The sequence below is a fragment of the Camelina sativa genome, chromosome 7 (genome assembly GCF_030686135.1).
Source record: "Camelina sativa cultivar CO46 ecotype springtype chromosome 7, ASM3068613v1".
In the NCBI taxonomy this organism is placed as follows: Eukaryota; Viridiplantae; Streptophyta; class Magnoliopsida; order Brassicales; family Brassicaceae; genus Camelina; species Camelina sativa.
In genome coordinates, this window is record NC_141886.1 from 9161731 (window position 1) to 9186921 (window position 25191).

Consider the following 25191-nt stretch of genomic DNA (forward strand, 5'->3'; position numbering starts at 1 on the left):
ATAAGCTATTAGTATAGTGACACTTGTCAAAAATTTGTTTAGAACGTCTCTAGATGAATACATAGGCTGTCTAACTTTTTCTATATTTTATTATTATTTTAATATAAAGTCTCTAGTATTAAAATAATAACAAAATCTTGGATGTGTTATTCAAATAATTTAACAATTGTATGTGCTAGATGAGTCATTGTTTCTTTTTTTGTTTTTTTTTTCTGGGCAAACTGTCTCTACCAAAATACCAATGTCTAGTTGACTGACTTTTTGTCCAAAGGAATAAAAAGGGGACACAGTCTTCACCACAAGAAGAAAAAAAAAAAAACCAAAAAGGTCCTCGTAGTATCGCTAAATTGTGCGAGTCCAGAATAAGTTGAGATTTCAAACCAAAAGTCAATCATCTTTCTTCTTCCGAAGGGTAGATTCCTTGGTGACTTAGAAGGTGAGTCCTTTTGTAGCCATACATGTTTTTTTTTTTTTTTTTTTTTTGTTATTGAGTAGGTGCCATCGTTTTTGTTTTCATACTGATCTTATGTATTTAGTTTTATCCAATAAAATAGGCTAATTTGTTTTATTTTATACATCGATCAGCTCCTATGATCATATTTTCCAAACTTGAATCGTGTACCCGAATCGTGAAGTGGGTTTCTGATTTAATTAAGTAAATGATTAAGCTCTCAAGATTGATTTTGGTAGCTAGAATGACAAATATTAGAGTTGGTTCTTGAATGTTATGTTGATTCCTTGCCGTGACTTACAGTTCATCCCTAATATAATTCTAATTGACCAGGAGACGTTATGGCTGACGCAATTGTAACATTCGGAGTTGAAAAGCTTTGGGAGCTCCTGAGTAAAGAATATGAGCTATTGGGGGGAGTTGAAGAGCAAGTTATAGAACTTAAAAGTGACCTGAACATGTTAATGTCCTTTCTGAAAGATGCTGATGCCAGAAAACATACAAGTGCACTCCTGAGAAACTGCTTGGAAGAGATCAAGGAAATTGTTTTTGATGCCGAAGATTTAATTGAAGCTTATCAACTGAAAGAAGAACGTGGAAAAAGAAACTGGCATGAGAAGTCTTGCTTGCCTCATAAGTGATCATAGGGAGACTGCTTTAGATATCACAAGCATAAGTAAGAGGATCACTAGGGTGATCCACGTTATGCAGACTTTTGGCGTAAAACCCATCATCATCGATAGGGGGTATGCGCAGGCTCTACAGGAAAGTCAAAGGGAGACACGACTCACATTTTCTAGCGAAAATGAAATTTATCATGTGGGATTGGAGGAAAATGTTGAGCATTTGGTTACCGATTTGGTGAAGAAAGATGATGTTCAAGTGGTTTCTATAACCGGGATGGGCGGTATTGGTAAAACAACTCTTGCTAGACATGTGTTTAATCATCGCAAGATACGCGCTCATTTTAAAGGATTTGCCTGGGTGTGTCTTTCACAACAGTTTACGCGGAAAGATGTGTGGCAGACGATCTTGCATAGTCTTAGGCCTATGGAATATAAAGAGTCAAAGAAAGAAAGCGAACTTCAGGAGATACTCTATGGAATGTTGGCTACGGAGGGAGCTTTGATTGTTCTTGATGACATGTGGAAAGAAGAACACTGGGACAAGATAAAATATGCATTTCCCCCGAAAAAAGGTGATTTACAGTTGATCCATGCTTCTTTTTTTTTCTTTTTTTTTAAGTTTCAAAGTTTGATTGAGAAAAAGTAAAAAAGTGATTCAAAGTAATGCACACATATTTGTCATAAGAATTTGATCCGGTTTGCATAGCGTTTCTGAAAAGAAAAATAATTTTCAGGAGGGTGGAAGATTCTACTTACTTGTCGCAATGGGGGTGTTGCATTACATGTAAGTCCAACATCTGTCATTTTTCAACCGAAATTGCTATCTCCTCGAGAAAGCTGGCGGTTGTTTCAAAGGATAGCATTCCCGACAAACGACACAACTGGTAAACCTTACTACAATGAACTCATATAACTGCACGGTAATATATGAGAAACCACACATAGACTCAACATAAAAAATACAAGTACATATTACTATCCTCTCTATACACAAAATAAACAAGCATATATATGCCCAAGACTGATTCTAGCTTACGTTTTATGGTTATCCATCAAACACTAAAACTCCAAACATATTTGTAATAAAATTGATGAGGACTAAACAGAGGATTTATGAAACAGTGAACATGTATAGTAATGCCAAATCTTAAGAAACTCAAATAAGTGAAAAAGTTGTCGAAATGTATTTGAAACGTTTTTGAAACCCTATTGCCTGTCCCCGCCCTGTTAGAAACGTCCCGGAGACGTTTCTTTGCCGTTTCCGTGCCGTCCCCGTACCCGGGACGTTTCCCCATGCTTCCTAGATCTGCACCATCCTCACCCTAACAAAAAAATATGTTCCGCGATGTACAATTCATTTCGTTATTCATGTCACTATTATAAAAATTTATCCAAATCTCTTAAGATGAACTAAGAACGCCCCCGGGTAAAGTAGAAAGCGGGGATATATAGTTCCACACGCCCTTGCTATGCTCATTGACAATGGGAGCAGTGTCAACCTGGATAGGTTTGCTTCCTAGTTACGGTGGTAATGAAACTAAGTTGGAACACACGACTCTACTGTTGTTGATTTGGATAAACCATTGAGAAGTTTTAGCAAACGTTACCAACAAAAGACTATATATGTATTTGAAGCGAATACCCTCTACCATCTAGGGAGCAATAAATTACAAACCCTTATACACTTTATACACTTTATATACGCTTCGAAACCCGATATAACTAGGAATATAAATTCTTGAGGATACTCCAAACCTAATATACCATACTGCAGGGACATCCCTCTGCCCATTTGAATCTTTAATAATTGATACTTCAATTTTAAGATATCTTATCAAAGCTCCACCTTAATGAAAATTCTATTCGGCTTTAGACCCTGTTTTGCTTTTGGAAGAGAACCTTCATCTTCCTCTAGCAGTTTTAAATAGAGAAAATCCAAGCAATGCTTGAACTTCTCTGTGGTAACTCTGGTGTCTTGGTTAACATAACAGCATTTTTCTCTCTCGTATGTACCTTCCCTTGTAAAAACTCACATAAGGGTACGTAGCTTGTTCCTTGGTCTTGTAAAACCCAATATCAGTGTGGTTCCTCTTAGTATAATACACTTGATTCTTCTCCAAATCCAGAGCATTGGTAGCTGACCTCCACCTTATCCAACACCCAAGTCTGCTACAAGCCCTCCAACCCATAGTGCCTCCTTAGCTTTATGTCATATTGCCATGTACTCTGCTTTATATATATCCAACATATATGTCCTCCTAAAGAATAAACCTGAATCAATGAACATGACAATAGCTGTCTGTCATATTGCCATGTACTCTGCTTTATATATATATATATATATAGCCAACATATATCATATATGTCCTCCTAAAGAATAAACCCGAATCAATGAACATGGCAACCGAAGCACTGCAATCTACTCTGCCAAACATGAGGCTGTAATTGTTGCTTTTTCTAAGCCCAAGTAAAGTCTCTATTAGTATGATATTGTCCGTTTTGGGTCGAGATGGCAAAGCCCGCACGATTTCTTATTGGACTCCTTCCTAAAAAGTCTCATACTAAGTAGGGCTAGACTTGACTTATATATTAGATACTTATTTTATAATCTTCCAATATAGGATGTTGGTTCGTATCTCCGCCTCAGCGAAATCTTGTCACCATTGACAAACCCCACACCGACCATTGGTTCATATCCATCTACTAGGTCCACTTATTTCAACCTAGGCTCTGATACCAATTGTTATGTTTTCTAAGCCCAAGTCAAGTCTCTATTAGTATGATATTGTCCGCTTTGGACCGAGATGGCAAAACCCGCATAGATTTCTTATTGGGCTCCTTTCCAAAAGACCTCATACGCTTGGACTTGACTTATATATTAGATACTTATAATTGCTTGAACTAAATATGCTCTCGTGCAAAACAATCACGTACATCAGGTACCCAACCATATTAAAACATAAGGAACTTGTGCCATATCCTGAATATCCACATCATTTAGGAAACTAGGACACTGAGAGCTTGAAGTCATTCGCCAAAGGTTTAGACACTTTCCGTCATCATTTCAAACTTTTCTTTGAGAATTTCCGTCACAATCACTTAGATTTCTTTTCCCTGTGAATCTCCATAGCTAGGATCCTCCTTGCATCATCAAGATTTCATCTCAAAGACTAAAACTATCATCCTAGTAAACCTTTTAGCTTAACAATATCATCCATACTGCTCCTAGCAATGAACATATCATCAACACATAACAGTGGAGTTTACGAGAATGATTATGTAGATTAGGCTCTTAAGATAAATGCAGCAATCATACTCACATTTCTGGTAATTCTACATGTAGCATGTAGGACTCAAACCATTTGTAGCATTTTCTAGGAGTCTGCTTCAACTCATACAAATAATTCTTTAATATGCACACAAGTTCTCACGGAGAAAATATATATTTACACTATGGGGTGTATTAAAAGTGGAATTTTGAAGGATTTTGGATTTCTTTTAAAGTCATCTATTATTCAATTAAGAATTTCTAAATCATTTCTCAAATCCAATGTTATTGAATATGGAATTTGTAAAATTTGGGAGACTTTGTGGGAGGGGGGGGGGGGGGGGGGGGTTAGAATTTTAAAGGGAGGATAGAATTTTAAAGGATTTAGTGAGATATTTTGGATTTTAGGAAATTTAAAGTGGGGTTTTAAAATATTTGGTGTATTTGGTGTTATTTTTTATTTTTAATAAGGAAAATAGTTTGTGATTTCACGAGATTTGGTGAGATTTTAAAAATAATTTTGGGGTGATTTGACGAGATTCTCCACAAAATCACATTAAATACAAAAGTCACCATCCTATTTTCTGGGCAAGTCAGGTTCGTGTTCTTTGGTTTTGTTTAATTAATATTGCTGACTATAACCATGGTGCGTTGTATAATTTATAGTTATCTGTTACATGTGACATCAGTTTGAATTTGAACCCTGTTTATTCCTAATTTTCTGGGCAATATTACTTGGGTATTACTTTTAAAATGTCTCTTTTTTTACAGCTTAATTAAATTGTTGAACCGAATAGCTACTGTGAAACATGATGGGACTGTTGAGTTTGAAGTTTCGGCTGATGCTATAACAAAATTTTGTTAGAAGATTTCAAAAGCAACAGAGAAAAACTCACAGTCTCTCTAGATAAATAAACCATATATGAGATAAAAAAAACCACTTTGACATATGAATCAAATTCAGAATAGTCTTTGATATATAAATCAAATTCAGAATATTCGAGGTACGTCTTCTGAGTTTTTGTGTTCAAAAGAGAGAGATGAACACGATAGATAAGAAAGTTGAAAATGACTATTTTTTCTTTGTTTATGTGAATTGTTTTAATTTTTTAAACCAATCCTTCCCAAATCACACTTGTAAAGGTGTGATTTTTCGAACACTTGTAAAATGTATACAAAGTCTCCCAAAATCACTGTTATGGTTTTATTAAAAAGAAAAAGTTATGTTTTGAATAACAGAGGATTTGATATGATTTTTACAAAAATTTTATTGAATAACAGAGATTGTGAGTGATTTTGAATGATTTTTTTACAAATTTCATATTCAATAACATTGGATTTGAGAAATGATTTAGAAATCCTTAATTGAATCACAAGTGATTTTAAAAGAAATCCAAAATACTTCAAAATTAGACTTTCAATACACCCTCTTATTTTTAATTGGTTAATATTTATGCTAACTGAATTTATTTAAAACACATATTAAAATTATATGTATATAAGTTTTAATTGTTTTGAGATATACACATATAAATAAATATATGTAACTATACCGATTAGTAGTAATGCACTTGATTTAACATTACATTTACATTTTTTTGATAAAAGAACAAAATTCTTAAGGTTCAAACGAATTTAGCGACAGATGGTACGTACTAAAGACTGATATTTAGGCAAATTAAGTGATACATATTCAACCATGCTGTGTAGATTATAAGGTTGATGAACGAATGGTAAAGTTAGGTGAGAAGATGGTCGAATATTGTGGAGGACTACCGTTGGCCGTCAAAGTGTTAGGAGGGTTGTTAGCCACGCAATACACATTGAAGGATTGGGAAAGAGTACTTCAGAATATTGGAACAAACATCATGGGAGGAACAGGCGTTGATGAAGACAGCAACAATATGGTTTACCATGTATTGTCTCTAAGCTTTGAAGAATTGCCTAGTTATTTGAAGCATTGCTTTCTCTACCTATCTCATTTTCCAGAAGATTGGGCAATAGATGTTGAGAAGTTGTCTTATTATTGTGCTGCTGAAGGATTATCAAAGCCTAGGGGTCACGAAGAAAGTACCATCCGTGATGATGCAGATTTCTACATAAGAGAGTTGGTGAGGAGAAACATGGTTATTGCGGAAAGAAACATGAACACTTCCAGATATGAAACATGTCAATTGCATGACACAATGAGAGAACTTTGTTTATCTAAAGCCAAAGAAGAGAAATTCCTACAAACTGTTAGTGCTCGAACCCGCAGCTCCACCACGAGCTCTAAATCACGCAGACTCGCCGTGCACTGGTCTGAAACATTTGATGGAGATAGGGAGATACAAAATCCAAAACTTAGATCCCTCTTGTTTGTCCAAGAGGTCAAGTTTCCAGGACTGATGGAAACAAAAATATCTTTTACGAGGTTACAACTGTTGAGGGTTCTAGATCTCAGTAGAGCTGGTTTTAAGGGATGGAAGTTACCATCAAGCATTGGAAAGCTCATCCACTTGAGATATTTGAGTTTATACGAAGCTGCCGTGACTCAACTACCTTCTTGGCTATGTAATTTGAAGCAGCTGCTATATTTGAATCTGGATGTGTCTCTGGTAACTATAATGCAGGCGGCCAGTCAAAATGTGGAACAACCTCTTTAAGTGCCCAATATCTTCAAAAAGATGCAAGAACTAAGATACCTCTGCTTACCGCGTAAAATACATGATAAGGCAAAGTTGGAATTAGGTACTCTAGCCAACCTGGAGACACTGGAAAATTTTCACACAAGGAATAGCAACGTGACGGATCTCGAGCATATGAACAAGCTCAGGAATCTCTCAATCTATGTCAACCAAGGGTGTAGTGTGGGAATCTTATCTTCAACTCTTGGCTCCTTGAGCCACCTCGAAACACTTATGATAAATGACAACAGGGTTGGCCTGGATAGTCTATCTTTATCTCTCTCTCTGTGGAGGCATTTCAAAGATCTTATTTTACATGCTACTAGAGACCATGGCCAGATGAGTGATGAAGAAGAATTTGCCTTGGATTTCGATCATCTCTATAAGTTAGAGTTGAATATGTCTATGCCAAAGTCATTTGGGGTACAAAATTTTCCATATCACCTTACGAGCATCACTCTAAGTCATTGTTGTTTGGAGAAGGATCCAATGCCGATTTTGGAGAAGTTTCCTCAACTTAGTGAGGTCACTCTAGGAACTCGAGCATTTGTTGGGACGAGAATGGTTTGCTCGGGAAGTGGGTTTCCTCAGTTGCAAAAGCTATTGTTATATGAACTAGAAGAGTGGAAAGAATGGATAGTAGAACAAGGCTCCATGCCGCGTCTTCATACTCTTTATATTCGTGGATGTGGAAAGTTAATAACGCTTCCTGATCTGAGGGTCATCTCTTCCTTGAAAGAACTGCGGTTATCAGTTATGGAAAGGGACTTAAAGGATAAGCTAGAATGGAATGGAGAAGACTACGACAAAGTGAAAAATATTCCTTTTGTTCACATTTCACATGCGGAGATCATGAATGTCAACAAGAACAGACGACCAGGTAACACTCCCCCAATCTCAATACAGACAAAAAAAAATTAAACTTAAAAAGTACGCTTTTCATATATTGATGAAATTATTCTTTCTCATGCATCTTCTATCTAATTTTGTAGAAGTGTTTTAGTTTTTTTTGTTTAGTGCCCGTAAAATGTTACCAAATTTTCGGTCGACATTTTTTTTTTTTTTTAAGCAAAGTCAAGCTATTTGGTTTATGTTAGGAAAGTCTCCCATTCTACTTTGGGTTTCTAAATTTTATAAGTCTATTGTTTATTTTTCTTCAGGGGAAACCTTTTTCAAGCGAATGTATCATAAGATTTGCGATCGAAGAAGTCGAGCTTTCCTTGTACGGTTTTGATTTCTGTTGATGTAATTGTTTGACAAAGACGTGTTGTTTCATCTACTGCATTGAAAATAACGTTGTTATTTGTAAAGAATGTGTGTTATTATTTTTCACCGATGAACGGCGAGCCCCATATATATACAAGTAACAAGTGTATTAGGCATTAGCACATTAATTACGTAGATATGTCGTATGTACATACGACTATATTTCCAGTTACTAACCCAGTTTAGACCCATAAGTTTGTGTAACGTTTTGTTTAAAACGATCACAAAATCAAAGGTGGGAAGGTTAAAAGTGGTTATGACGAAGTTGATTGGGCCAGCTTAATCATGTTTTTAACCAGGGAGGATGAGGCAAACTTGAGTATGATTGATTGTAGTATACATCTCACCTGTTTCAAAAAAAAATGTCGTACCATCATACAAACATCTTGACTTACTAGCTCCCAAAACTGCTGGTAGAAGGCAGCAGTGAAGCCATCAAACCGGGTGTCATATCAGCACCAATTAGAAAGACTGCTTCTTTTATCTCTTGATCGGAGACATGCTTTGTTAACTCATCTGCATGTAATTTTTTGTTTGTTAGAAAGTCATGTGATCTGTGTTTTGCCGAATTCTCAATTATATCTTCTGCGTCATAATCTTCAAACTTTGTCACAGTTTTTTTCACCAATATTCCACTTCTCTGGTTCTGGCATACGCATCTACCCAATAAACAGGGGATACTTGGATCCATTTTTCGTTTTTGTAATCTTCAAATAGTCATGGCCAGAGTTTGCGAGATTCATTCTCCTGATAGTTACGAAGTTTTGCCATTTTGAGAGCCTCTTAATTTCCATAACATATTGTATGCATATCTGATTTGGGGGAAAACAAATCGCAGTTTACCCAAATTTGCAGAGCATATTAAAATGGTAATTTTGTTTCCTTGGTCGGATCGAAATTAACAGAAAATATAGCCAACAACAATAGAAAACGAAGAACAATAAAATCTACGACTAGTGCTGAAGAAAGCACCATGTGTCGTTACAAAAACAGAAACAACCACTTGTCTTTGGATAAGAAAAAAAGAAACAACCACTTGTCCTTTCGATCTATCGTGAAGTACTTGAACAAAAGCCAAAGGATTGATTATGAAAAGAAAAAACAAATGCAAAATAGAGATATTCATGTTTACCCGTAGGATCACGAGCCATTTGAGAAGATTTTGGCTTCAGAGATAATACACCTAAGAAAATTAAAAAGAGAACATTAAGTATCAGATCGCATCAATGAAGTCAATCCATCCGGACTAGTAATATGGCCTTTTGAGTCTTTGACAAAATATTCAGTATAAGTTGTACTGTATAACACAAGTTAGTTGGGAAAAAAAAAACTAAGTTGGGAAAGAATATATTACCCGGAACTCTGTATCATCATACTCCTCATCTGAAAAATTCATGTCATATTCAGAAAATATCAAAACACGAATGTGTTGGACTTTGTAGTAATCTTTTCCTCCTCTAGAAAATTTCTCCTTAAATCCCTTTCCAGGTTTCATAATAGTCAGTTCTTCCAGAGATGTGATAAATTTCAACCCATCAGGAACTTCCTTTAACTGTCGACACCCAATAATACTCAGACTTTGAAGACAGGGCATGGAACCTTCTTCTATTATCCATTTTTCCCACTTGGCTAATCCATTTAAGTAAAGCTTTTTCAGTTGAAGAAATTTACCCCTTGAGCAAACCATTTTCTCCCCACAGAAAGACTTTTTCGCTGAACCAGCCTTATTATACAGGGGAAGCACTTTCCCCTTAACACGTACTCCGACTACCCTCTTATTGCCTATAGTCAATTTCTCCAAGTGTTTCAAATCACCGAGAGCTGAAGATAGAGTTTCCATAGTACACCCCTCGCCGTTGAATATGATTGAGAGAGTTGTGAGCCTTGTCATACAGTGCAGATCCGTCACACTGCTATGCTTTGTTGAGAAATTCTCTAACGTCTCCAAGTTGATTAGATTACCTAATTCCAACCTTTTCTTCATATCTTGCATATCATCCGGTAAAAATAGGTATCTCAGTTCTCCCATCTCTTTCAAGAAATTGGGCATGCAGATTGGATATATCGCACCTACACATAGGTTTAAATAGACAAGCTTCCTCAGATTCTGCATAGAAGAAGGTAGATGAGATACCTTTGACATATATAAATTCAAATATCTCAAGTGGATGAGATTTCCAATATCGGAAGATAACTTATCCCCTTCAAACTCAGCTCCAGAGAGATCTAAAGCCCTCATCAACTGTAGCCTTGTGAAGAATAAATCTGATACCTTCCAATTTGCACCCCAGTTGTGCTTAATAAACAAAAGAGATCTGAGGCTTGGATTCTGGGTATACTCCTCAACATCAAATGTATGATTAGACGAATGTATGAACAAGACTCTACGAGATTTACATTGGGATTGAGAATTTTGAGTTGAGGTGGCAGTATTTGTATCAACAATTTGTAAGAAACCCTCTTCTTTGGCTTTACTCTGACAAAATTCTCTCACCATGTTATGCAAGCGACATTTCCGAAATCCAGAAGTCTTGTCGTCGTCTCGTTCAGAAATAACCATGTTCCTCTTTACCAATTCTTCTATGTATTCATCTGAAACTTCTTGAATGGTCGCTCCATCGTCCCATAATATTACTTCTGCAGCCCAGTAATAGGACATATCCTCCACATCTATTGCAATATTTTCTGGAAGATGGGCTAGGAAGAGAAGGCAGAGCTTCAAATATTCAGGCAGCTCTTCAAAGCTCAGCTCCAAAACTTGTTGATAAGAAATCATATTTGCGTCTCCAACGATTTGAGATCCAATATTCTCATAAACCCTTTTCCAGTCATCTAATGTGTGGTGGACAGCTAACAACCCTCCTAACACCTTAATAGCCAATGGTAGTCCTCCACAATGTTTGATCATGTGCCTACCGATCTCTTCCATTTCATCATCAACCTCGTATTCTACAAACATCATCAAGATATGCTGATCGTACATGAATATTTGTAAGGATTAAAGAGATGCTATTAAGGGAAAAAGTACATTGTGATCATTCTAAGTAAAATAATGTTCGTGATTATGGAAAACAAAAAATAATTAAATTGCCTTGAAAGCTTACCGACTATGCTTCGCAAAAGTGTCCAACTTTCTTTGAGAGTCAGAAAACCTGGTTTAATGTTGAAACATGGCTGATGTGCTTCTAATGCTACACCCTCGTTGCGAGAAGTAAGTAGTACCTTCCAACCTATACAAATAATATGTGTCCTTTTTATATTTCTCTTTTTTTTTTTCCATATTAAAAGAGAATTGTAGAAATTGCATGTATCATAAGTTGTTGTTACCTTTTCGTCGTGGAAATATTGGTTTTATTCTGTCCCAGTCTTCTTTCTTCCAGATATCATCAAGGACAATCAAAGCCTTTCGTGTTTCCAATACTTGAAAGAGTTTTTCTTGAAGTTCTACTTCATTCATCTCTAACACCTCCTGATCTGGACTAAGACTCTGCAAGATCGTCTGCCACACATATTTCCTTGTATACTGTGTTGAAATACACACCCACGCAAACCCGTCAAAATGAGTTTTCACCATCTCATGATTGAAAACTTGTCGAGCGAGGGTAGTTTTACCAATACCGGCCATCCCAGTTATAGAAACTACTTGAATGCTATCTTCATCAACCAAATAGCCAACCAAAGTATTAACGTTTTCCACCAACCCCACTGGAACACTTTCCCAGTGGTTAGAAAACGTCTGTCGCATTTCCCTTTGTCTTTCTCGTATTGGATTTGAATAGTTGCCGTCTCCAATTTTCTGTTGCACTACGCCGTTCCTATGTATATCACCCATCAACTTGGAGATCTTCATACGTATGGTTTCTAAATCAAGAGCAGGCCCCATGCGTTTAGAAAACCTTCTCAAAATGTTCCTGATGCCACTTTTTTTTCCGAGTTCTTTCTTTAAAAGAAAGGTTTGGATTATATCTTCAGCATCGTAAATAATTTCCTTGATATCTTTCACAGTGTGTCCCACAATTTCACTTGTATGTTTCATGGCAACTGCATCTCTTAACATATTCCTTAAAACATGCAGATCACCTTGTAATTCATTAATTTGCTCTTCAACTCCCTTGATTCGCACTGCGACAAGGCGATCCCAAAGCTTCTCAACTGACAACTGTGTGCCAGCCTCAGCCATAAGTCTCCTACTTAACCACGAAAGTTGTAGTCAATAATCGCAGCTAGAGGAAAATCCATGAGTTCAAAATTCGGATATATCTTTTTGCAAAAATTTACAAAACTAATATTATTTGGTTGGATCCAATCCACAGATCTTTGTACAGAGATGATGATATTGAGAATTAAAGAATAAATAAATGCAAAATCCAAAAGATGGAAGTACCTTTCTCCACGGAAACAGGAAACTAAAGAAAGAAAAGTAAAAAATCACCTCCTGAAATCGCTTCTCCTTCAACTGATATTCTGTGTATAGAAGAAACTGGCGATGTGTTTCTTAAAGATCCATTAGAACAGTTGACTTCAAGTCTACACCTACCTTTGGCTTGATAGTCTTCGCAATTATTGTAGAACTAAATTTTTTAACAGGTGGTACACCACTCGACAATGTTTTTATAAATATTAAGAATAAATGTATATTATATATTTTTAATATAACTTGTTTTAGTTAATATTTAGATTTTTTAATTTTAGTTGGATTACACTTTTTATGTTTGGTATGAGTTATTATTAGCATAACATCTCTATCAGACTAAAATATCGTGTGTTTTAGTAGATCACCCGTAAAAAATTATATAGTCATATTTATGTAAATTATAAACCACCCTATAATATGATTTGCGAAAAATTAAAGCAAATTAAAATTATGAGAAAATATATCTCATGATATCGTGTATGTGGGTTGAATTTGAGAGAACTATAAGTATGTATATTGTTTACTATAATAAAACTCATATTTTGTAAAATAATTATATGAATAAAATATATTAATAATTGTAATTATATTTATAAATTTAAGACTTAACACAAATCCTTACTGAATATAAATGACTTAAATTCGATATATATATATAAGTATTTGTTTATTTTTGTTAAAAGTTTAACATCTTATATATATTTATATCTCTAAGACTTAGTACAAATCATTATGGGACATTTCTATATGAACATATATGATGCTAGTTTTTACAATATTTTATTTTTGTATTAAAATTTATATTTTTACATTTATTTATTAATGAATTACATTTTTAGTGTTTTTAAAATTTAACACGTGGTATATATGAATTTATTAATATAATTGTAATTACACATGTAAAAAAAAACCACTATAAACTCTAACCCGCCAGAACGCTTGTCTGTTTGAGAATCAGACAGAACGACCAGATGACATTGTGCGCGTAGCGCAAGGGGAAGTGTCTTCTTGGCTACAAGCACAGGTGGAAGACGAGGGTGAGGTTGTTATCTCCTCCCCTGTCCTACCTGCTGCACGGTTACAAGGACGTCTCTCTTCCCTCCCACTGGCTTACTCCGGTTATCATTGTTTTATTGATGGCTTTTGGAAAGAGACCGATGTTTTCGCAGGGGCAGGATGGTTTTGTACTTCTTCGCAAGGATCATCACCTCTTTTAGCTGCTACCAATTACCGGTGTAGTTTATCTCCGTAGTCTATCGGCGTAGATTATATATTGGGTCAATTTGTAAGGAACTTGCATAAATGAGAATGTATTGTTGACTGAGAATGTATTTTATCAAGGTAATTAACTTTTAGTATTATTTTGCTCAAGTAATTCAAATAATTTAGATGACTAAATACATATATTAATTTATGTATCATACAAAATAAAATGCAGAGAAAATATCATTTGTGGCATAACTGAAAATTTAAATTTACTTTTTTAAAAAATTGTAATCAGGAAATCTTTATGATTATTATATATTTATCTTTTGATGTTAAGTATAGAAATACAGATTTGGAATAAATTAAATAATTATGTATATGTTCACATTTGCTTCTGGCTTTGGTTGTCTTCTTCGTTCGGCTGCTTCAATCTCTGCATGCATCTCCTACAGTATTCCTTAGTACAGGCGGCGGATATGTACTGTTTTCTTAGGGTTGGAGGCTACATCTAAGACCAAATCGACGGCGATTTACTGAGGCTCTCCTCTTGACAATGAAAACTTCATCTTATCGGTCGCTTCTCTCTTTCCCCTGATTGCTTGAAGACAGCGATTACATCTGAGTGCTGGCTCTTTTCGATGGTCTAGCTTGCGTTAGGTATGTTGCTCGGTTTGGTTCATGGCGTCTCCGCTTCAAAATAACAATCGATCTCCTCTGATCAGGTTAAGTTTTTCATCTCGCTAGGATGTGCTCCAAATGAATCAGCCAAAATAATAACCGACTTCAAATTTTTTTCATCTCGCTAGGATGCGCTCCAAATAAATCGGCCATTAGAGCAGGTTAAATTTCTTTGCTTTTGTTTCAAAGAAAATGTGGTTGAGTTTGGTGATTTTAGGTGATGTGCATGGAGAGAATTTATAGTGTTTATGTGATTGTAGGGTTTTTCATTTATGAATTGCAAAAAACATTGTAGAGCAAGTCTAAAAGATTTTGCAAATAATTTTGAAATGGAAATAATTCTGGGTATATGCGATTGTGTTTGTACATTCATTGAGAAAATATTCATATTTTCAAATCGTCTAATTACAATTGGAAAACAAAATCGATCTTACCTTATTAATAGGAAGTATATTAATTTTAAAATAAACATCTTCATTGTTTTATTGGAATGCTTTCTGTTATTGAGAAAATCTTAGAACTTATCTTACCTTATTTGTAGACGTGGTCTTTAATCTAAATATAATGTAAAAGATATTATCTTTAATAACTGATTATTTTAAATTTATTGCTCTTCATTTTAGGCAATTAATTAGTGCGACTTGCTAAACTTTCGGTGAAACGATTGATTACACAACATTTTATTGATTGTTTGTTTGTAATTTTTTAGGGACCAATATTGCAAAATAATAATTTAAATAAGTACAAATTAAAGGGTAGAACCCAAAATGTACTTCAGAAATGTATATATAGATTTTGTTTTTTTTGGAAGGATATTCTTCTAATTTTTATTGGTGAGTTCCTCGGGAGACTAATCGTTTATTTTTATTCTTCTAATATAAACTGTAAAGTTCTAATTGTTTCTAAAACAAAATAATAAAATATAGGGAAGGCTATATTAATATAAATACACATAGGAAAGGAAAAATTAAGAATGTGACTAGACAGTGACCCATGGGAAAATATTTACTTAAATTTGAATTTGTTTGTTAGAATATTTATTTATTCTATATATTTTATAAAATTATACTAGGTTTGAACCCGGTACACCGCGGTATAATTTTTTTCTTCATATGATAAATTCTGATTTATTATGTATTTTTACAATTTTAATAATCCATTTCCAATTTGTTAATTTTCTTGTTTATTAACATAGTTGTAATTATATTGTAAATATTGTTAGTTGGTTGCTGCGTTTATAACAGAACTAACAAAGCGGTGTTGCTCGTCCACAATTTTAACATTGTTGGTTGGTTGTTGGCGGGACTCATTCGTTAAATATCGTTAGTTGAGTTCCACTAAATATCGTTAGTTATGGACTCATTCGTCCAAATGAGGGATCTGTTCGATCGGAGAGTAGCATATATGAAACACAAATGAGTCCTGCTAATGTAAGCAACCAGATTTAGTTTAAATACTTTTAAATTAATTATTGTTTAAATTTTTAATTAAAAATAAATATAACAATTTCAAAGAGAAAATAATGTTCTTATATATCATTATCTTATAAATATTCTAATTTTAATTTATTTAAAATCTTGAAATTACCACATGTTTAATAATTTAACCCGCTCCATTATAACCCATATTTTTTTACGTCTTTTCTCTTTTGAATTGATTTAATGTATTAATCTAGTCTTTAGTTAAAGTTTTTCAAATTGTAAAAAAATGGATATACTGTAGATACACGTTTTAGTTATTTTATAACGCAATTGCATGATTCATGAACACGTTTTTTGTTTATCTCTAGTGGATATTTTATAAAATATATACGAAATACTGTATGGAAATACTGCATGTGTGTGTTAGTAGGACCGGTATGAAGTCTCAAATACTTGTCCTCACGGGTCGGATTCTTTGAAAACACGCGGATCCTCTTCTAATCGCATGTGAAGTTTTAATTAAATTTTATAATTCCAATTTTATCCTTTTCAATTTCAATTAAACATCTCTTTTGTGAAGAATTCAGTGGCAATTGCTGTAAAAAAACCATAATTTTGGACATTCCTAATTTTGTACTCCTCTTTTAATAGTATTAAGATATTTGATTTATTTAATTTCATACTCCGATTTTGATCCTCAGTCAATATTACTTTTTGGTTTGGATGCAATATCAAATTCATTAATTATACATTCGGTAAAGTCTAAAAAAACAACAAAAAATGTATTGACCTGTGAATATGATATTACAAATTGATGTGATCGTGTTTAGAATTTTAATAGATTACTAGGTACCAACCCGCACTATGTTCGGAATAAATCGATTTAAATAAAATATTATAAGTAAAATTATTATTTGAGATTTAAGATTTGTTTGTATAAAACAAAATATGTAAGTAAAGTTCTTTTCGTTTATTCAAATTTGCGTTTGTAAAATGCGTTTCACCCGTGAAATATTTGAACTTGGAAAATAATTTTAAGGTGGTGTAGAAAGTTTTGATGTCTTTTTGTGTTTCTAAAAATCAAATTCACATATTTTATGTTTCACATTATTATCTATATCACTATACCATTAAATAGATAGATCAATATTTTTAAACTAATTGATTTAATTTAAACTAATCTTAAGTTTAAAAATGCAATGAAAAAATGATAAATGTGATAAATAAATTAATATTTTTTTTCTTGTTTGTGAAATGTAATTTACTTTTAATAAGTAAATAGGTTATGAAAATGATACTTAAATACATTTTCAGATTTAATAGTTGATTAAATCTTTCATTTTATTAATTCACATATTTATGTAAATAACAATGATAAGTAAGGGCATTTATTAAAAAGGTACATGAGCTCATTTAAATAACAATGATAAGGAAGGACATTTATTAAAAGATACATGAGCTTTGTAATCGCGACACATCAGCTTTTTCAATAGTGTGCTTCTCTATTAATATATAGAGGATTTTGTAAACAAATATAAAGTTTTATTTTGTTAGTTATTAGATTAATTAAAATGCAATAGTATTTTATAATATGCCACACCAAAGCTGGTTAAAGTTTTAACAACATTGCTTAAAGGTATATTTTAAAAATACAAGCAATGTTGTATCTTAGTTTTAAAATATATCTCTCATTATTAAATGATTTAGGGATGCAAATATTTAATCTTAGTTGTATAAATAAAATTAAGTTTTATAATTGTCCTAAATAGTTAGTCATTTTTTCTAAAATTTCTGAATCACCAAATACAATCTGTTAAATAATTTCATGCCATTTTTTGTGATATACCACATGATAATATGGTTAAACTTTAACACCATTGCTTAAATAAGTATATAGAGATATCGATTTAGTGAAGAATACCACTTTTGGAACTAAAATTTAGAGAATTGCCAGTTTGTTGTTTCTCTTATTTGCAGTGCCAATTTCGTTATTTGTGGCATGAACTTAAAAGACTAAACTACTCTTCATTTTGGAAGAGAAGGAAAAAAATGGCATTAATTCCCATGCAATTTTGAATCATTGTTGCTAACATGACTGGTTTGTTTCTGCCGAAGGATCATTAATGAGAGCACGATTTTCACTCTCTTGAAAAAACTGATGTGTCACCGCGAGAGAGCTCGAGACACATTTAGTTATTTAGCCTTATTTAGATTTACTATTTACAATTATATGCCATTATATTTTTGACCAAAAAAAAACAAATGTGTTATTCTTAACAACTTTATCACATAAATTTATTAATATTAATTAAGTTTAAGCTTTAAATATATTTTATATATTAGAAAAAATATCTCCTATATATTAATAGAGAAGCAATCTCTTGAAAAAGCTGATGTATCGCCGCCAGAGAGCTCGAGACACATTTAGCTATGTAGCCTCATTTAAATTTATTAATTAGAACTATATGCCATTGTATTTTTGACAAAAAAAATGTGATATTCTTAAAAACTTTATCACATAAATTTATTAATATTAATTAAGTTTAAGCATTAATTATATTTTATATATTAGTAAAAAAAAATTATTGAAATGCATTTGTAACCCACGCGGATCTCACGAATTCAAGCAGGACGGATGCAAAGATATTTTGCAGCTCAAAATATTTAATGTTGTTGCGGGATGGTTTAACGGACGGGTTTGACCGGGTTAACAATTTTATTTAAATTATCCGATTCATGAAATTTTAGTTTTTCGTGATTTTTATCTGATTTGATAGTTCAATATTTTGATAAAAATCTAACGATCACTAATTCGGTTCACATTCTATCCAAATGCGCAATCATGTCGATCTAAAATTTATGGTGAAACAATTACTATTTAAAACTTTCATAAACTTGATGAATTCAAACCAATATAAATTTGTATTGTAAATATTATACTAAATAAATAGATTTACAAATGTTATATATCAAACAAAAATTTCACTTTGTGCAACAGCATGGATTATTACCTAGTCTTTCATTAAAGTTGGTTTAAGATTAGAATATTAAAAATAAAATGAAACTAAAAACGTGGACTATTAATTGTGCTCAAATATACATGGGCTTTTAAAATATTTGAATTCCATACCGGGATTTATGAGTTTGGGCTTAAATATATAAAAACGTGGAAATCATTTGACAGTGTTAACCTATCCGTTAAATCTTGATGACATGGAATCTACATATACGGAGATATCTAAAAACGACATCGTTTTAGTCATAGAAATAAAGATAAAAATTATTGCAATCATCATTAAATAGACTACTTAACCACTAGGACACATCAAATTATTATTAGAAGTCTATAATCATCTACCTTCTTCTATAGGATAATCATCATTATAGCATATTTGGTACTGACTAGGGTATGTGTACCTAGAGGTCATCGGTTCAAATGATTAGTTAGTCATTTTTCAAAAAAGTTAATTTTAATCAAACTACGTCGTTTTGTAAAAGGCAGTCGTTTACTTCACCACATGGCATTCCAGTCAGCTATACTAACAGTCGGTTTAATTAACGGCATCTTCTGATTTGTAGGTTTTAGCCATATTTACATAGTTTATGTAGTAGATTCAAATAATATATTAGTGAATATAGTTTTAAGCACACTCGAAAGTTTTGTATAGAAATACGATAAAACAACTAATTTCATGGGGAATTAGCCATTTTCGGGAGGAAACAATGCTTCAACGAAATAGGCAGCTCTTCAAAACTCAGACACAAAATATGATAAATCGAACTGATTATATTTTCTTGCTTTAGAACAAAGGTTTCGATTATATCTTCAACATCATAGACAATCTCTTTTCACAATGTTTTTCACCATTGCACTTGTATGTTTCTTGGCATCTGCATCTTCCAGAAAGCACCTCAACATATTTAGATCACTTTTTAATCCATTATATTGCCCTTTTACTCCATGAAATCGCCCAGATTCTCGGACAATTAGTTCCCAAAGCTTCTGAACTCCAGACGACAAAAATGTCTCAGCCATAAGCCTCCGATCCTGCCCAACAATAAAAGTAGTAGTAAATAATCACTTCTTTAGAGGAAACCTTTGGCCACGTGCTATTTGGGAAACGAAGGGTTTATATGTCAGTTAAAAATTAGTCAAGCTTGGTGGGATTCATCAAACATGGGATTCATCAAACAGGTTTAACTCTTCTGTTTGATGGAATCAAATATAAAAAATCCTAATCACTTTTTTAGAGGTTTCTTTTTTTTCACAGAAACAATATAACAATGACTATATAATGCTAGCTCAAAACACTGCAGCTAGTCAGCTACCATAGTGGTTACTGGAATTAAATCGAAAATATTGAGCTTAGAACGAACCTTGCATCTCATTCTTACCAACAGAAAGATATATGGTCCTTTTCAAGCATTTCGTCCACTGAAACATTGATGCTGAAAGCTGGGTTAGGAAACTCAAGAGGGATCTTCTCAACAGATAGATTAACGTCCCATTTTTCTTTTTTTCCGGTCGAGTCTGCATAAGTAAACTATCTCCTCCTTCCAAACTCTAATGAAATTTCACTGTCATAACTCCAAACTCAGTTCTTTCAAGGAGGTTAGATCATCATCTCTTCTAAAACCACACCAACAGAGAGTGTTCATATGTTTGTTGGCATCTGCATCTTTTCAAAAGCCCCTTAACGTCTGCAGTCCCCTGTTTGATTCATTAAATTGCTCACCAACTCCCTAAAATCGCTCAGAATCTCGGAAATCGATTAAAGTGTCTCCTGCTCAAGTAGTATAAAATGCCAAAAAGAGTCTTTAAAGATTCAATGGAGACTTATTTAAGCTCCTAAACACTCAGCTCAAAGAACACCAAGACAGACCAAAGGACCATATGAGAAATCTTAGAAGAATTCTCCCGATAAGAAATCAAAAAGTAATGAGAGAATCAAACGTCATACCGAAAAACTACGTAGTACTACGCCCCCCTAGGCACAAGGGAAGAAGAATATTGATATTATTGTTGTATATGGATTTATAATACTCTTCTCCCACGATCATGACTCATGAGCCACTAGAAAGATCTTCGCTTCAGAAGATATTCGCCTTAAAAATCAAGAAGAGAACATTAAGTAAGTCAATCTGTCATATATTCTTTTTCTTTCCACGCAGTGCTATTAATGTAGCCATTGTCATAATAGTAATTGTGGAATTCTCGTGGAATATATAACACAAAAACTTAATTGGGGCAAGAACATAATACCTGATCGTCTATTGTTGGAGTGTCCTCGTCTGAAGTATTCTTGTCAAATACAGGAATTTTCAAAAGAGGGATGTGTTGGACTTTGTAGTAATCTTCTCCTCCTTCTTTCAGTTTAACCAAAAATTCCCACTTAGATGTATAGATACTCAGTTCTTTCAAGGAAGTGATAAATCTCAGCCCATCTGGAAGCTCCTTTAAACTCTCACAGTGACGAATAGTCATAGTACTAAGAAGAGCCATGGATCCTTCTTCTACTATCCATTCTTCCAACTGACTTAGTTCTTTCAATATAAGCTTCTGCAACTGAGGAAACCCACCGCTCGAACAAACCATTCTCCTCCCAACAAACGCGTTATGCCATAACGTAACCACCTTTAAGTGAAGCATCTTCTCTAGAATCGGCATTGGATCCTCCACCAAACGACAATGATGTAGAGATATGGTTGAAAGGTAAGAAGAAAAGTGTTGCTCATCTGGTAACCTTGGCATATATATAGTCAAATTTAACTGTTTGAGATGACCACAATCCAAAACAAATCCTTCTTCATCACTCTTGGGAGCGTATACCTTATAACCGTATATAGTAAGACTCTCCAGGTGTTTAAATTTACTTACTGATGAAGACAATGCTTCCATAGTGCACTCCTCGCTGTTGAATATGATTGAGAGACATCTTAGCCTTGTCATACGTTGAAGATCCGTAACACTACTATGCTTTGTTGAGAAATTATGCAACGTCTCCAGGTTGACTAGATTACCCAATTCCAACTTTGTCTTATCTTGTATTTCCCAAGGTAAGTAGAGGTATCTCAACTCTTGAAACTCCTTCAAGAAATTAGACATGTAGATAGGACATCCCAAAACATCCAGATTCAATTGAAGAAGCAACTTAAGATTACGCATAGAAGAAGGTAGATGAGACACCCATGCACGGTATAAACTCAAGTATTTCAAGTGGATTAGCTTTCCGATGCTAAAAGGTAGCTTTCCTCCTTCAAACCGGCACCTAGAGAGATCTAAAACCCTCATCAACTGTAGCCGTCTAAAGCGTAAACTTGTTGACAACCTATCTAACCTTGGAAGCTGCTTGATAAACAAGAGAGATCTGAGTTTTGGATTCAGCATATGCACCTCCATATTAAATCTATGACCAGGCAAATCTATGACGAGTCTGCGGGATATACATGGAGATTGAGGGTTTCCAGTACTTGCATCAACAATTTGTACAAAATTCTCTTCTTCTGATTTACGCAGACAAACTTCTCTCATCATGTCATGCAACTGACATGTTTCAAATCTTGAAGTCATAATGTCTCGTTCAGAAATAACCATGTTTCTCTTCACCAATTCTTCTATGTATCCATCTGCGACCTCACGATCAGACGCTCCATTGTAATACCTTGGCCTTGGTATTCCTTCTGCAGCCCAGTAATAGTACAAATTCTCCACATCTATTGCATAATCTTCTGGAAAATGAGCAAGGTAGAGGAAGCAGTGTTTCAAATAAACAGGCAGCTCTTCGAAGCTCATATACAAAATCTGATAAACTGAACTGATATTTTTGTCATTGAAGCTAGCCTCTCCAATAATATGGGATCCGATATTCTCATATACCCTTTTCCACACAGGAAATGTGTATTTTGCAGCTAACAAACCACCTAACACCTTAACAGCCAATGGTAGACCTCCACAATGTTTGACCATCTGCTTACCCATCTCTTCCATTTCTTCATCATTAGCATTATGTTCTACACAAAATCATCAAGATATGGTGGAATTTACATTAATGTCTGCAAGCATAAACTTGATAACATTGTAGTCATCCAAAGTGCGCTTACCGCTAGTGTTAACTCTAGGAAATGCTATTCTTTGAAATAGTGTCCAACTTTCTTCACGAGTTAGACAATCTGGTCTGAAGGTGAAACATGTTGGAGTTGCATGTAATCCGACACCCTCATTACGAGAAGTAAGTAGTACCTTCCAACCTACAAAAAATATACCTCTTTTACATGACTCCCTAACCAAAAAGGAGCTGAACTAATGCTTGGTTATGAGAAAAGAGAATGTATGTACCAAAAGATGTCACCTTTGTCCCGTGGAAAAATTGGTTTGATTATGTCCCAATCTCCTTCTGTCCAGATATCATCAAGAACAATCAAAGACTTTTGTGTTTCCAACACTTGAACAAGATTCTCTTGAAGCTCATCTTCTGTCATCTCTAACACCAGATGTGGCCTAAGTTTCCGCAAGATCGTCTGCCAGACATACTGCCTTGTAAACTGTTGTGAAACACATACCCATGCCAATCCTGCAAAATGATTCTTTACTGTCTCATGATTAAAAACTTGTCTTGCGAGGGTAGTTTTACCAATACCACCCATTCCAGTTATAGAAACCACTTGACTTCTCTCTTCCTCCACCAAATAGCCAACCAATTTCTCAACATTCTTATCCAAACCCACAAGATGATCTTCATAATCGCTAGAAAACGTTTGCCGCCTAACCCTCTCTCTTTCATGTAGAGACTGCGTAACATTTTCATTGGCAATGACCTGTTGAACGCCAAGAATCTGCATATCGCGAATGACTTTAGCAATCCTCTTACTGAGAGCTTCCATATCAAAAGCAAGTCCCCTACGATCAGCAATAACACAAGCAAGTTGTCTGATACGTTTCTTGATACCACTTGTTGTTTTGCCGAGTTCTTCTTTTAGAACAAAGGTTTCGATTATATCTTCTGCATCATAAACAATCTCTTTGATCTCTTTCACAGTGTTTGTCACCATTGCGCTTGTATGTTTCTTGGCATCTGCATCTTTCAAAAATCCTCTTAACGTCTCTAATTCACTTTTTAATCCATTGAACTGCTCTCCAACTCCCTGAAATCGCTCTGATTCTCGGAAAATGAGGTTCAAAAGCTTCTCGAATCCGAATGACAAGAGTGTCTCGGCCATAAATCCCCTGTAGCAATTATCAGAAGGTTCTCAGAATAAAGATATGTTTCTCAGCTCCTAAGTCACTATCAGATTCGTTAGTACAAAACACACCAAGACAGACCAAGAAGACTAGTACTTAGGAATTATTGAGGAATTAATTTCCCAAGAAGAAAGCATGAAGTCAAGAATACTGAAAATTTCAGATTCGTTTTGAACAAAACCAAATACTGAAGAGTCAAGATCACAAAGACAGACAAAGAGGACCAACTACTGAGTACTCACCTCTCTAAAGGCACCAAGGAACTCACCCGTCTTCTTCCTTTGGATGGAGTGGGATGGGTTGATTTTTGTTTCGAAATTGCCAGCGCAAAACGTTTCAGTAGAGAAGAAATTGCCAGCGCAAGAAGAGAAGAAATTGAGCTGGGCCCAAAAGTTTAAAGGCCCAAAATGTTTCAGGGCCCAGATTTTAAACTTATTTTGTTTTATTAAAACCAAATTGTATACATAGAACCTCTATAAATTAATACTTTTAAAATTAATATTTGCTACAAATTAATAAATTATTCTAATTCCAAGTTGGGCCGGTGTAAATAAAGATACATTTCGATAAAATAATAAAATAATAATTTTTTTGGAAATCCTATGTAAAAATATATTCATAAATTAATAAAATATTATCTAAGCAAATCTAGTGAAATATGAATTATTAGAAACACATATATATCTAAGAAAATGTGATTTTATTAGATTTTTTTGTCAAACATGTGATTTGATTAGATATACTAGGATCTCACCCGCGGTATACCGCGGGATCATTTTCGCATCTAATGATATTTTAGTATTTTGTGATATATTATTGAATATTATAGAAATTCAATTTATAGTGTTTTTAGAATAAAGTAAGGGGTGAGATGAATATAGAATTGATGGTATGTCTAAATAATTTCATTGTGTGATTAATAGTTGTAATTGTTATGCATTATTTAACTTTTTATA

General features: G+C 34.0%; 2 protein-coding genes and 1 pseudogene across 6 annotated transcripts; 1 reads left to right on the plus strand and 2 right to left on the minus strand.

Moving 5' to 3' along the window:
* Positions 1–281: 281 nt before the first annotated feature.
* Positions 282–8393, plus strand: LOC104700785 (putative disease resistance protein RXW24L; annotated as a pseudogene). The gene is made up of 5 exons (XR_015561727.1): positions 282–436; positions 785–1649; positions 1812–1961; positions 6056–7891; positions 8172–8393. The product of XR_015561727.1 is annotated as a putative disease resistance protein RXW24L (transcript).
* A 745-nt stretch (positions 8394–9138) lies between these two features.
* Positions 9139–12892, minus strand: LOC104700787 (putative disease resistance protein At1g59620). Of its 3 annotated transcripts, none has more exons than XM_019227584.2 (5): positions 12710–12892; positions 11605–12464; positions 11382–11507; positions 9632–11226; positions 9139–9460 (listed from the first exon to the last, which is right to left on the minus strand). In XM_019227584.2, the coding sequence occupies exons 2-5, from the start codon at positions 12455–12457 to the stop codon at positions 9446–9448; spliced, it is 2589 nt and encodes an 862-aa protein (XP_019083129.2). In that variant the 5' UTR covers positions 12458–12464; positions 12710–12892; the 3' UTR covers positions 9139–9445. The 3 variants fall into 3 exon arrangements, with proteins under 3 accessions (XP_019083129.2, XP_019083128.2, XP_087314159.1); XM_019227583.2 differs by having other exon boundaries at positions 12662–12881; XM_087458033.1 differs by having other exon boundaries at positions 11605–12467; positions 12662–12823.
* Positions 12893–19765: 6873 nt separating this feature from the next.
* LOC104700788 (putative disease resistance protein At1g59620) lies at positions 19766–24590 on the minus strand. 2 transcript variants are annotated; one of them, XM_087458028.1, is made up of 7 exons: positions 24478–24590; positions 23346–24220; positions 23098–23244; positions 21260–23007; positions 20958–21102; positions 20374–20780; positions 19766–20044 (listed from the first exon to the last, which is right to left on the minus strand). In XM_087458028.1, exons 2-5 carry the CDS (start codon positions 24211–24213, stop codon positions 21088–21090), a joined length of 2778 nt encoding a protein of 925 aa, XP_087314154.1. In that variant the 5' UTR covers positions 24214–24220; positions 24478–24590; the 3' UTR covers positions 19766–20044; positions 20374–20780; positions 20958–21087. The 2 variants fall into 2 exon arrangements, with proteins under 2 accessions (XP_087314154.1, XP_087314155.1); XM_087458029.1 differs by having other exon boundaries at positions 20392–20780; positions 24478–24572.
* Positions 24591–25191: the final 601 nt, after the last annotated feature.

Bases quoted from the DNA above. Each gene is read 5' to 3' on its own strand.
- LOC104700788 (XM_087458028.1), bottom strand. From the start codon at position 24,213: ATGGCCGAGACACTCTTGTCATTCGGATTCGAGAAGCTTTTGAACCTC. The intron at 23,245-23,345 runs GTGACATCTTTT...TATTTTTTGTAG, and splicing joins AATTTTTCCACGGGACAAAG to GTTGGAAGGTACTACTTACT. The intron at 23,008-23,097 runs GTAAGCGCACTT...GATTTTGTGTAG, and splicing joins TCCTAGAGTTAACACTAGCG to AACATAATGCTAATGATGAA.
- LOC104700787 (XM_019227584.2), bottom strand. From the start codon at position 12,457: ATGGCTGAGGCTGGCACACAGTTGTCAGTTGAGAAGCTTTGGGATCGC. The intron at 11,508-11,604 runs GTAACAACAACT...TTATTTGTATAG, and splicing joins AATATTTCCACGACGAAAAG to GTTGGAAGGTACTACTTACT. The intron at 11,227-11,381 runs GTAAGCTTTCAA...TGATGTTTGTAG, and splicing joins ACTTTTGCGAAGCATAGTCG to AATACGAGGTTGATGATGAA.